The sequence below is a fragment of the Microcaecilia unicolor genome, chromosome 11 (genome assembly GCF_901765095.1).
Source record: "Microcaecilia unicolor chromosome 11, aMicUni1.1, whole genome shotgun sequence".
Lineage (NCBI taxonomy): Eukaryota > Metazoa > Chordata > Amphibia > Gymnophiona > Siphonopidae > Microcaecilia > Microcaecilia unicolor.
Genome location: NC_044041.1, coordinates 206028493 through 206042558, shown reverse-complemented (window position 1 = coordinate 206042558; position 14066 = coordinate 206028493). Strand labels below are relative to the sequence as shown.

Below are 14066 nucleotides of genomic sequence, written 5' to 3'. Positions count from 1 at the left end.
CCGCCGATCCTGACCATGGAAGTTAAGATCAGCACTTCACCCGGGTCAACCTGATCAGGACGATCCAGTCCTGCACAGAGGTCTGGTTCTGATTTCAGTAAGAACAAAGCACCGCATCATGCTGGACTCTCCTGCGCACACAAATGAGCAGTGATTCGGACTGGTGCACAGAAGAGGAAATACACCTGAATTTTACACGTGGCACATGTTACCAAATCTTGGATTTTGAAAGTCAGAGGCAGTGAAGGTGAGGGTGGACATTATTTTCCTGCTCTTTTCCCAATCACTCTTGTCTTCCCTTCTGCTCCTTCAGCTTGGTCTCCACTTCCCTCTTCCATTCTTTCTGTATTATCTCAGGGTCTTTCCTGGCTCCCATTTCCCTCCCTTAAGTTCCTCTACATCTTCCACTTCATCCCCCTAAAAGATGATTCTTCTTCTGTTCCTTCCTCACTCACTCACCAACGTTCTGTTCATCTCCACCTCCCTTGGATTTCTCTTTCTTCTCTCCCCTGTTTCCATAAGTTCTTTTCCATGCCCTCCCTGAGGTCCCATCAGCTCCCTCCTCTTGGTTAGTAACTCTCAGTTTCCTGGGGTTCGGTGCAATGGTAGGAAATGGGTCCCTCGGCTGTTCCTTTGCCACGGAGCATTCTTCCTCTGTAATCAGGACACCTCTGAAGAGGAAGAGGAGGAGCTGCATAGGGTAACAGTGTGAATAACTGTGTCCCCTTGTGACTTGCTAAGGAGGAAGAAGGGGGTGCAAACGAACCATCCAGATTACCCCTCCCTGGATACAATATTCAAGCACCCACTGCATCTACGGGCTGCAGCCTTGAGAGCTTTTTCCATATAGATTTTACCAAGTGGATGTGCTGCCAGCGACCGACGTAAACTTTACAGGCCACGGGGGAGTGAAAGAGGTAAGAGAGTAGTGCCGGGCCTGCAGAGAGGGGGAAGAGAGAAGGGGAGACACCAGCCCAGGAGGAAGAGGGGAAGAAAGGCTTAACCAGTAGACCAGGTGAAGTCAGAGGCTGGGTGTTTTGGTACCTTTAATCATTGGTGCCCTGGGCCAGAGCCTCATCTGGTCCAATGGTTAAGCTGCCTCTGTTCACATGACACATGAGTCTTGGTATGTCTGTTGCTCTAACCAGTAGGCCTGTTCTCCAATCCATAAGACCAGTATTGGCATTTTATATTTCATCTTTCTGTAAACTTGCTGCCTCTTCATGATCCCCCCCACCCCCTTCCTGCTCTTCCTTCATTTTTTCCTCTTTGGGAAGTATCTTACCATTGTTCGTTTTCTTCCAGTGTCCTTCCTGTGCATTCAGGACATCAGATGCTAATGTAAGTCTGGAGCTGTCTTTGGCCTTTGTGAGAAGGTTGCTGAAGGGAATGAGTGGGGTGGGGGGGGGGTGTTATGCATGTGTTCATCCAGGGCCCTTGGAAGCCGGGGAGGGGGGAGATGACTGATCCCATCTGCAGTAAGAATTTTAGCTGTAATCTTTGAGCACTCACTGATTTGAGATGAACAGGATAATTCAATGACCAAGAAGGTGCTTACGAGATTGAGACAGTTACTCCAGATTCACAAATTTCTTGATTGTAATCATTTTAAGTTGCTTGTTCAGACTTTTATTCTCAATTAGATTATTGTCATGTTTTATATGCTAGTTTTTATGGAGAGAGCGTGGAAGTGGTTACAAACCCTTCAGAACACAGCACTCCGTCTTTTATGTGACGCTTGTAAATTCGACAGGGTCCCCCCCCCCCCTCCCATTACAAAAATTGCACTGCTTTCCTATAGAGTCAGGAGTCACTTTTTTAAACTTTATTGTCTAATTCATAAGATCTTCTATGGTCATGTCCCAAAATATATGGGTCATATATTAATATTTTCTTCCAGCTTTCCCAGCAGTAAAAGGGTGAAATACAAAAATGTATTAAACTTTAGGGGACTGATATTCAGCCTGCGTTAAACCTGGAAATTTGCTGCCAGGCTAGATCCAAGAATCAACATGAAATATTTGGGTTTCCGGAGCTGGCTAACGCACAGCTGGTTAAGTGAGATATTCAGCACTTTACCACATAAAGATAGGACTGACTTTTATGCCGGTTAAGTGCTGAATATAGGTTCTTAATTAGCCAAGTGTCGACTCCTCCCCTGGAATTGTTCCCAAAATAGCCGTTTTTCCGTTCATCGCCAACTGGTTATTTTCCGCAGCACTAACCAAGTAAATACTGCTGAAAGTTAGCAGATCGCACCGAACAAGCGATGTAGCCGACCAGGAGTCATTTCTGGCTGGTTAAATCACTGGCTACAATCTTTAATATCTGTTGGTAAACTATTCGATATGGAAGCATTGGGGGTCGATATTCAATCAGATTTTGAAAAATAAAACTGAAAACTTATTTATTTCAGAAATTTGTAGGATGACAGCGTTCACGGCATTATGTTAGTTGTTAGTTGAGAAGTTAGTGTAACTCGTAAGTGATCTTGCACTTTCCTGTAATACTAGGTTTTTAGCTTAGCTGAAATTGGGTGGCAGGGGGAAGAGGGGTTGGTGGTTGAGAGGCTAGGATAGGGGAGGGCAGACTTATACGGGGTCTGTGCCAGAGCCGGTGATGGGAGGCGGGACTGGTGGTTGGGAGGCGGGAAATACTGCTGGGCAGCCTTATACGGTCTGTGCCCTGAAAAGGACAGGTACAAATCAAGGTAAGGTATACACATATGAGTTTATCTTGGGCAGACTAGATGGACCGTGCAGGTCTTTTTCTGCCGTCATCTACTATGTTTCTATGTTCTTATTGTTACTCTGCAAAGAACAGATTTTTGATTATTGCAGAATACAAGAAATGATATTGTATTGTGTCCCTATTCTCCTGAGGAGACTGCACACTTCAGCTTGTTGGGGGTCTCTCTCTCTTTTTCTGCTCTTACCTCTCTCTCATCACTTCTCTGCCATCGTCTTCTCTTCACTTCCCCCCCCCCCCCCCACCCTCTCTCTCTCTGCTGTTACATCTCTTTCTTTACTTCTCTCTCATCTTCTCTCAATTTCATTACTTCAGCCTCTCTCTTTCTGTCATCATTTCTTCATGCTTCCTCTTACTTTCTCTCTGCTTCTCTTCCTTTTTTCTGGCACCTTCTCTCTCCCCTCAGTCTCTCTGTATATTAGTAAAAAAAATCCTCTCCGCTTGGTGGCATGGAATCTTGTTACTCTTCGGGGTTCTAGAATCTTGCAACTCATTCAGATTCTGGAATCTCTTTGAGGTTCTGGAATCTTGTTATTCTTTGGGGTTCCGGAACCTTGCTACTCTTTGCAATTATGGAATCTTGCTACTTTTTGTGACTTCTGTCAGGTACTTATGACCTGGACTAGAAACAGGATACTGGGCTAGATGGACCTTTAGTCTGAATCAGTAGGGCAACTCTTTTTTTTTTTTCCCCTTGGAATCTCTTGAGTTGTCTGTAGTCATGCAGTCTCTCTTTATTTTAAGATTGTTTCTTTTGACCAAATAAAAACTATGACCCCCCCCCCCCCACCCACCAAATTCTTCATCCTTGTGGTATGTGTATCTCTGCACCCAGCAGGGAGACAAAGGATCTAGAAAGCAAATTGGAAGGGAGCAGCTGAGAATCCATGGTTTTGGACCCCTTGATGGGAGGGAAGTGGGGGGGTTCATGGGAATGGAAACCAGACAGGAGACTGAGGAAAGTCAATGGGCCCTGATCACAGATGGTAGAGAAACAGGGAATTCACTCCCAGGCCTCAAGGGCTCCCAAAGGGTCAAGTCTTCAGAATATTCCTAATGAATATACATGAAAAAGATTTGCACACCTCCATTAGCGTCTATTTACTGAACAGGAGAGGATCAACCACAAATGGTAGGAAAATGGAGCGCTATGGTCTGACCTGGACTTATGAGTAGAATAAGTTCTAGAAACAGCTAGTATTCTCTGAAATTTCAGCATTTTTTATATCATCTGGGGGGATTTGGGGGGCCGTTGAAAGAGCCTCCTAAAGGGTGGGAACGCACCGCCACTTTGTGCACCCTTCTCTGTAGTAGTGCTTGTGGTAAGTAAAGTGTTAATTCTGAGAAGGGAAACCTGTTCTCAGAATCCACCACTTCCTGTCTCTTGGTGGTCTTAGTTAGCATTGAAGCTCTACTTTTTTAGGAATACTAGCTGGGCTCTGGGTACAGGGCATTGGAGGGTGCCGAGTTGCTCTGTAACAAAAGAGCAATGGAGAGGGCCATTGGATCTGGAAGATGTTGGAATCCAGTACATAAGTATTGCCATACTGGGAAAGACCAATCGAGCCCAGCATCTTGTTTCCAACAGTGGCCAATCCAGGTCACAAATACCCGGCAAGAACACCCTTTGACTTTGTCTGGTCTCCACTGAATACCTGGATTTCTGCTTTGCTGCTGTGCTGTCTACCAAGTAGGTTAGATTGAGAAAAGGAGATGGTATGAGACTATCTAGCCCATTATATGGGTTGAAGCCAGTAGGCGGAGTCACAAGTACACCCAAAACAATAGCAAACGCTATTGAAAGCAATAGGAAAAGATTATGGACTGCCTATGCCTGGTCCATCCGTAAAAAGTCAAAAGCTGCTCCAGTTGGATAGGCAGTGCCTTAAAAGGTGGAGGACAAAAGTTGTTTTATTTTTTTATTTTTTACTTATTTGACAGCTTTTTAATTTATTTGAAAGGTTCCCATCTGTAAATATAAATATCATGAAATCAAAACTGAATATCACTAAAACAGATTCAAGCTTTATTGTAGCTGATTAAAACAGCAAAGGCTGTATTTTGTGCTCATTTTTCTACTCTGTTCAATATATGGCCAAATTTCAGTGAGGAGATCCTGTGCACTGATGGGTTCATCTTAACTGTTGTTGTAATCTGCCTTGGGAAGCCTAGTGTTATAAAGATTGAAAGTAGAATTAAACTTTGCTTTCATTGGGGCACATGAAATCGCATCTTTACCTCATCTCTTTTGTACAAATGGATTATTCTGTTTGGACTTCTGTATGAAGGTAGCTCTGCCCTCATTATTTAATATCTTTCTTTTAAATAGTAGTAATAAGTAATATTAAGTGCATTTTTATAATATACCATTTTATTCCACAAAACAAAAGAAGCAAGTTCCAACAAACCATCTTTCTCTTTTGACCTAGGCATTGGAAAAAAAAAAAGATTTTAAATGCACTCAGGTTTCAACATAATTCATGTTTAATGTGGGATATAACTGCCATAAATCAGTAAATAAATAAACTCTGAATGTTGAGCACCTGATTCTCATAACATGATGTCTGTTTTAGTGGCCCTTTACCAGGAGAAAAAAATTTCTGCGTGAATATAGCCAGCCCCTCCAAACGACACAGTGATTACGATTTATATCAAATCACTAGTCCACCTATGAAAAGTTATTCCGTTATTATTCTTTCTCTGTGTACAAGCTGCTGGCATGTTTGAAAATATGAGTGAGATTAAATAACGACAACGTGGATACAGCAGCTCATAGGTTTGTTCGCTTTATTTTGAGTGTACGCAGAACAATAGCTGCGCAGGGAAGGAAGGGGAATGTAGACTATCCTAAGTGGCTTCATCTTTTTGACATCATGCCGTCTTCTGTTCTCAATCAAATCTCTTTGCTCTCTAGAGTCCAGTTTCTCTGCAACTCACAACTGAGACTAACAAGGACAGTTTCCTTCTGCTCTCTCTCTCTCTCTCTCTTTCGTCCTCCTGCCACACAGGTATAAAGAGCAGCCCACAGGTGGTAGTACTGGGGGCACTTCAGGATATGCTGAAATGATGTTCACAAAGCCATATCTGCTCAGGGGTGATTCCTGATCTTGGAATGTCCCACACGGTCTCAGAAGAGACCGTCACAGTCTTTTACTTGTGCTCAGGTGGAAAGTGCATGTCCCACATCATCATCCTTATGTCCTTGGAGCATTCATTGACCCATTTTTTTCCCTTTTATAAAATCTAATCCCGTTGTCTTTGTGTCCTCAGGTTACACTCGGCCCTCCAGGCCCACGGGTAAGTTTCTTCTCACTCTGGTGGTTCCTCCCTCATGAGCAAGTTGCATGACAGTCTGCTAAACCAATGCCGTCTTGTTAATTTTTTAGGGTACAAAAGGTGAGAGAGGACAAGCAGGAGCCTATGGAATTAAGGGGGAGAAAGGAGACCGGGTGAGTGAGAGACATAATCTCTGTCCAGTGCTAAGTGAGAAATAGCCTGGTGTTTGATTTATACTGTGACATCATTACCAGGGGAATTTAATGAAAATGATCATGACCCTTTATCAAATCCATGACCTTTTAATAACTGTGAACAACGAATCGGTTATACTGTATAGCTGAGCATTTAGGGAGATCTGCAAAGCAAGCTTTGGATTTCAAATGTAGGTCAGCCCAGAAACACAACAGATTTGCATGAAATTTACAACTCAGTACCACCCCCTTTTCTCTTCAGTCCAGATTAGCTATGGAATGGGAAAATCCCAAAAGCATTTCTTTACCGGTGGAAAGTATCCACCCAATATATGGGAAAAGTTGCACGTTCACAGCCTGTACTAATATCACTTCACCCAAAGTGGGGGGAGACTTCCTCAGGGTTGGGGTTGAATTTACACGTCTACATTTGAAATTTTGAATGTAAATTAGCCCTGAAGTAAGAAGCATTGATTGTAAATGGGTCATTTTCAAAGAAGTGCATGCACATTTTCATTTGGAAAATTCGTCAAAGCATTCACAAGTTTTCTGTGCATGCAGACCATTAAAGATTATCCCCAAAGAGAGGAAAGAGAATGTTTTGGGTTTGGGGCTAAAATGTGATATGGGAATGTCTAGTCTTTATTGATTGATTGTGATTAGTTTATTGCATTAGCTGTATCCAGGGGTCTCCTGGTTCTAATAGTTTTTGATATTTTATTCCCTTTCTGCTGCAGGGAGCAGACTGTGTCCGGACATCTCCCGAGGGCCCCCTTCAGGTCAGTCCTAATACTGTAAGAGGCAGGTCCTTGCTCCGTAGAGCTTATGGTTATCTTTATTCATTTCAGGTGCCACCTTTCAGACAGGCCGGCAAAGCAGGTTTCAAAGGGCTCCTACAGGATTGAATCCCACCAGTTGGCCCGAGACCACATAACCAGTGACACCAAACCAGTTAATGCTTCCCGAAATGTGCTCTGACAGCCACCGCACTCTCCGCTTAGGGCTGGGACAGTCCCGAGGCAGATCCAGGGCACCTGGTTAACAGCGATTTTCAGTGTTGCTTAAATACAGTTAGGACAGCAGAAAAATTATCCAAAGTTTATCCGGCCTGTCATCCGGGCACTGATTCGAATTTCAACTGGGACCCGGATAACTTCTGGTGTGCACCAGTGACCCAGATATTAAATGCCAAAATCCCAGATTGGACCCAGACGTGAACATCCAGATCAGATTCAGCCCGTGACACTCAGCGCCTTTCAATTCGCTGATCACGGTGGGCTCAATATTGGGAAGGAAATAAAATACACAGTTAAGACAGAGACAATCCCCTCTCCCCACCATATTTAAAACCATTTAACTGGCCAGGAATGGCTCCTGCTATCCGGCAATGCTCAATGGGAGACAGATGGCTAATACCTCCTGCTGAATATTGCTGGTTAGTGCTTTAGTCACGCAATACAGTCAACTATCTGCTAATATTCAGTCCATCGCCAGCTAATGGTTTGGCAGCCAAATTAGGACTATCTATGGCACATATCAATACTGACAAAACACACTGCCTCATCCTCTCATCGCAATACAATACATACAAACCCACAAATATAAGCATACCAAACTACACCCTCCCTATCTTAGACAGCCTGAAAATCCTCGGCATTACTATCGACCGTAACCTCACACTTGAGAGCAAGTTAACTCTATAACCGAGAAAATGTTCCATTCAATGTGGAAACTCAAACGTGTGAAACCATACTTCCTGAGGAAAATATTTCGCAGCTTGGTACAATCAATGGTACTAAGCCATGCAGACTACTGCAATGGACTCTACGCGGGATGCAAAGAACAACTCATTAAGAAACTACAAACCGCCCAAAACACAGCAGCCAGGCTTATATTTGGTGAAACACGATTCGAAAGCGCCAAACCCCTCCGAGAAAAACTACATTGTCTACCAATCAAAGAATGTATTGCTTTCAAAATCTGCACCCTGGTCCATAAAATTATCTACAGTGAAGTCCCGGGATATATGACAGAACTCATAGGTCTACCAACAAGAAACGCAACCAGATCAACACGAACTTACCTAAATCTCCACTACCCAATCTGCAAAGGTCTCAAATACAAATCTACTTATGGATCCAATTTCTCCTACATAAGCACACAACACTGGAATGCACTACCAAAAGCCATGAAAACAACGTACGACCACCTAAACTTCTGGAAATCAGTAAAAACCTACCTGTTCAAAAAGGCATACCCCACCGATCCAACTTAAGTGCCTATACTCCACAACTCAACGAAACCAAAGCTTGTAACAGACTATATATAACTCTTCCCCTTGTAATTCTCCAGTGTGTCTATAACACATGAACCCTATCCGACCACATTAACTCCTTCTATCTGTTTCTATGCCGGAGAAGGCGAATGCCTCTATGTAAGCCACATTGAACCTGCAAAAAGGTGGGAAAATGCGGGATACAAATGTATCAAATAAATAAATACATAAACTATAAACTTAACCAAATATTGACTTGGCTGTTTAAGTTTAAACCAGCCTAAATAAACCCGGATATTCAGTGCCGATCACTGGACTGGGCTCATCACTGACTGACGGAGGAAGCCCGGCTGCCTTCCACGGTTTGAGTATATAATAAAGTTTCAGGGCCCGGTTATCCATGAAGGATAAGTGCTGCTCAGCTGAGTCAGCTGTGATCTTCACTGATCCCCCCAGAGCTCTGGCGTGGTCTGGGGACAGAGCCAAGGCAGAACATGGCTAATATAGTCGTTCTACCTTCCTGGACAGTTACCTGGGTACAGGCACTGTATATACTTGTGGTATCCGATAACTGCATTCAGCACTGGCGTCTGGGTACAAACTGGTGATGAACATCCTGGTATCACTGGAAATGATGTTTTAAAGCAACAGCAACTGCAAATATTGGGGACAATTGTCTAGAGCTGAGGTGGGGAGAGGGAGGAACTGTATCCATGCTAAGCTTCATTTTGTCTGTAGCTGTGCACAGAACAAAAAGATTTGGCAATTTTAATTTAAGAAAAAGGTAAAACAATAAGGCTGTGATAAAGAGGGACAGGGGTTAAGTCTTTTGTCTTCTTTCTGGGGAACTGAGTTCAATTCCCACTGCAGCTCCTTGTGACTCTGGGCAAGTCACTTAACCCTCCATTGCCCCTGGTACAACATAAGTACCTGAATATATGTAAACTGCTTTGAATGTAGTTGCAAATAAAACCTCAGAAAGGCTGTATGTGAAGTCCCAGTTCCCCTTTCCCTTATGACATCACAATATCAGAAGTGAGCCAAGTATCAGGCAATCAAGCCATTGTGACATCACTGATGAGGTTGGCTCTTATTGGTGGAATGAGTGGAGGAGTAGCCTAGTGGTTAGTGCAATGGACTTTAAGCCATTGTGACATCACTGATGAGGTTGGCTTTTATTGGTAGAATGAGTGGAAGAGTAGCCTAGTGGTAAGTGCAGCAGACTTTGATCCTGGGGAAGTGGGTCTATTCCCACTGCAGCTCCTTGTGACTCTGGGCAAGTCACTTAACCCTCCATTGCCCCTGGTACAAACAAGTACCTGAATATATGTAAACCGCTTTGAATGTAACCACAGAAAGAGAATATCAAATCCCATCCCCTTTCCCTTTATGCAAATGTCCAGACTGTCCAGTGGGCTGGGGGCAGTGGGGAGCTGACACTTGGGCTCATTTCTCATGATCTGTTTCTTATTTTTTTTTAAGTGTGCGGAAGGTGTGAAGGGCGAGAAGGGGGACCCAGGAGATGTAGTAAGTATTCCTGTTCTGGTAGAGGGGGATGGGAGGGGGAGGCAGACTGCTTTGATTTCAGTTTTCCTAACAGTTCTCTTGGTTTAGTCATATTTATCTGACATAGACAAGTCTTCTGAGGCACATGTGTGGGGGGAGGGGGGGGGGGATTTTCAAAGGAATTTGCCCAAGCAATTAAGTAGTTACATGGCTGAAGATTGGCCTCCATTCAGCAACCAAAAATATGCAAGCTGCCCCACGAGACACTTAAAAAAAAACCATTGGGCTAAGTTAAATGGTGCTGCCCAGCTCTCCTGCTGATTTTCCGTGGTAATTAACCGGATAGTGCCAAGGAAAATCAACACAGACCACGTGGACACTGTCCGGTTGATGCCTGGGCAGTCAATGCAGAGTCCGGGCAGAGTCCTGGAATTACCTGGCTAGTGGTGACTGTCAAACCACTAACTGGACAAGTGCCCAGATAGAGTTAGGAGAGGAGACACCGGTCTGAGTATCAGCAGCACCCGAAAGATTAGAATTTTGCAAGAAATCAGTCAGTTCTAGACCATCGGAAGCTTCGTTGCACAGGGTCCACTACCCTCCAAGTCCTTTCCCTTGAGAAGACGGAGTTCCCTGGTTGAAGGTGCTCTTGAAAAATCTTTTCAACATATTCAGTGCACGGAGCAACAGCGATCTAGGAGAGCTGAGCACCCCCCTCCCCCCCTCCCCCCCCCCCCCGCTGCGATTCTCCCAGATTTTTATCTAAGCCACGTTTTACACCTGAACTTCATTCATTTAAAGTCTCAAAGCCTGTCTAATTTGATCCCTTGAGCCTGAATTATCAGAAACAATTCTACCTTACCCTGACGATCTAAAGAAGACAAGACGGCAGAGTCCCATTGGACAAAAATACTGCCGTGGACCCTCCCAAACATTAAAATGGCAGTCAGTCCGTAATGCATCTCGAGTCACCCAGCAGAATCAGCCAAACGCCTTCTCCAGATATCTGAGGAATAGCTAAAGGAGGGGGAAGCTGAGGCCTTTACCCCATGGCTTTGAAAATTAATCGTTTTTATTTTTTAACGTTGTCTGTATTGTATGTTTCTGTACATTGTTCATGAAAATGAACCTTTAAGGACTAAAGACATGCCCCTCCTCCAATATTCAGCACTAGTTAACCGGCCAGAACGGTTGCTGACGGGTTAAATAGCGCTTAACCTGCTATCCGCCGATATTCAGTGGGGGGATAACCGGCTAGCAGATAGCCGGTTATATCGTCCGATATAACTGCCTATCTTTTGATATTTAAAACCCGATTTAGCAGCCATATTTGACCGTGTGAAAGTGTGGGATATCTTTGGCTGGTTTTAAAGATAACCTATCATTAAACCGGCCAGAAATAAGCTGGATTTTCGATGCCGGTCACCGGAAACTGCCCAGCATTTGAATATCCGGGTTCAGCGCCGACCGCTGGAGTTAGCCAGTCTGAATATCGGCCCATGGTACCTTCCTGCAGTTTCATCTTGTATATACAGTTCATCACTGAATACAGATATGCAGCAGCCACACAGGCCCTAAGCGAATGAAACAAATCCGCTCTTTTTCTTTCCACCTGCAGGGACTGACAGGAATCCCCGGGCCTGAAGGACCATTAGGACAAAAGGTGAGACTCGCTTTCCCCAATTTTCAGTGGAGCAGGTCTGTGAGGGAGGGTGTCTGCTAAGGGTGACCCCCCCATCCTTCCACATATTCAAAGGGGCCAGCCAGCAGCTACGGTTAGCTTTTTCCAGATATCTGCATCACTAGCACGGCTGAATAGGGGTAGAAGCCTAGCTTTAAAAGCATAATTTATCTATTGTCACCACCGAGGGGGTAAATTCTCCACGGATCACCTAAGGTTCAGCTGTAGGACGATGAATACTAAGGGCGAGTCCTAGATGAGCAGTTGTGTGCTTAATTGCAGTTGTGTAATACACACGGAAGTCCACTTTCTGCGCAGCACCTACGCCAGCTCCGAGACTTGTAAATGCTCACATGACCCACGCACATAAATGCTAGCCACACCCCTGACCCGCCCATGTCCCTCCCAGGCCCACACCCCCCTTCACAGTTTCACGCACAATTTGCAGAAACCCAACTAACAGCTATTGTGCCTGTCACTGCTAATTAGCCCACTTATACCAATAATTGGTAATCAGTTCCAATTAGCAGCTTATTATTATCATATAACTGACCTTATTCTGTAACTTTGCACGCTAAGTGTAAAATTGGGCCTGTAAGCGGGGGAGGAGCCTAATGGCTAGTGCAGTGGGTTCAGTTCCCACTGCAGCTCCTCCTGACTCTGAACGAGTCACTTATGTAACCCTCCATTGCCCCAGGTACACAATAATTACCTGTATGTAATACATAAACTGCTTTGATTGTAAGCACAGAAAGGCAGTGTATGAAATCCCATCCCTTTCCCTTTTCCGTTATGGAATTTAGGGGAAACGTACATGCGCTCGCACTGCCGTTACCCTGCCCTGAAGTCAGCTTCTTTCATACAGGTAAAATTGGCACATTTAGCAAGTTAAATGGTCCAATTTTATCTGTATAAGTTAAGCAGGTAATATATTTACTGTGCACAGGTAAACGCAGAACTCACTTTGAATAGCGGGACCAGGATTTCTGCTGGCTTTGACTCCATGTTTAAAGCACATGGGGACATAGTTAAGGGGAAACATTGAAAGTAAACACGGACGAACCTTTTCTCTGGCTGTTGTGGTGTCTCAGCATGGACAAACGATACATACTGTACGCCTGAATCAGGAACTCGACCTGATGCTACGGAAATGACCGAACCCTTATCAAGGCTGGGGTTGACTTTGGTAGAGGTGTGGATGATCTCCATTCTGACTTACCAGCTGACCAGTTTATTTATTCATTTGGATATAGCTTGAGGTGAGCTACAATTCAGGTTATCCTGCCTGTGGATGTACGGATTGGTCCAGTGCATAAATGTTAAAAATGGCAGAAGCACTGTGTCAACCTGCCCTCAACTCACACCTACTTTTCATGTAAATGCAGCGATCACTGTTACTGTAGGATGAAAGTCGTGAGTTAGAGGCGGGTTGTGTGTCTGTGTGTGTGATGCTATGTGAGAGCAACATTTAACATCTGTCTCTGCATTTTAATAAATTTTTCATTGACATTTTGCTGTTTATATCTTAAAGGGCCAGAAAGGTGAAAAGGGAGACGAAGGAGTGCATGGGAAGCCTGGCACCCCAGGACGGCATGTAAGGATTCAGTCATTTCTATTGCTTCATATGTAGATGAGATTTATTGTATGTAAATTAATGATATCTGTCTGCCCTCCTGTCCAGCTAGATACCAGACCTTTCCCTCCCTCTTTCACCCTCTCTGGTGTCTCTCTGTGGTTCCTCTTTCCCCATCCTTTTTCCTTCCCCCCCCCCTCCCCCCATCGTCTCAATATATTATTGCATCATGGGCCATGTTTTGTGCTCAGGCTGCATCAGGCGTAACACAGAAACTGTAGCTAAAATGAGGTAAATGATATCATCTGCAGATGTGAGAGGTCATCATACTCTCTTTGAGTTCTCATTAACTGTGGATAACCTATTGCCAGGCTCCAAATTGGTAACCTTTATCCCATCTGCTGGTAACGTTCCATTTTGTTTGGTTTCCAGATGCCAGGTGTAATAATTGGCACCTGCCCTGCTGATATTATTTTCCTCATGTTAGCTACTGTTTGTGTTTTACCCAGGGGTGGACCAACCAGTGGCGTAGCTATAGGGGGGCCAAGGGGGGGCCTGGCCCCCCAAATTGGCTCTGGACGCTTGGTTTAGCTGGCGGAGCTTGCCAACCCGCGCCAGCTGAAGCCTTCATCCAGTGCCGGTCTCCGGTACTGCCGCATTGCCTGCCCTGCTCTCTCTTCCCCTCATGGTCCAGCACGCTCGTTTTAGTATGTGCGGCGGTGGCGATGCTTCAGCTGGTGGGGGTTGGGGATCCCCGCCAGCCAACGTAGTGAGTGGGGCGCAGCAAGGCAGCGACATTGGGGGGGGTGGTGG

At 44.7% G+C, this 14066-nt stretch overlaps 1 protein-coding gene across 4 annotated transcripts in view; it reads left to right on the top strand.

Annotated features, from left to right (window-relative positions):
• LOC115479511 (collagen alpha-1(XVI) chain-like) overlaps positions 1-14066 on the top strand; it is a 136160-nt gene that overhangs the window by 52157 nt on the left and 69937 nt on the right. For all 4 annotated transcript variants that reach the window (XM_030217456.1, XM_030217455.1, XM_030217454.1 and 1 more), the window contains exons 11-17: positions 1306-1341; positions 6019-6045; positions 6135-6197; positions 6956-6997; positions 9976-10020; positions 11618-11662; positions 13212-13274. In XM_030217456.1, coding sequence (XP_030073316.1) covers positions 1306-1341; positions 6019-6045; positions 6135-6197; positions 6956-6997; positions 9976-10020; positions 11618-11662; positions 13212-13274 — 321 coding nt within the window. The remainder of the gene's footprint in view (positions 1-1305; positions 1342-6018; positions 6046-6134; positions 6198-6955; positions 6998-9975; positions 10021-11617; positions 11663-13211; positions 13275-14066) is intronic.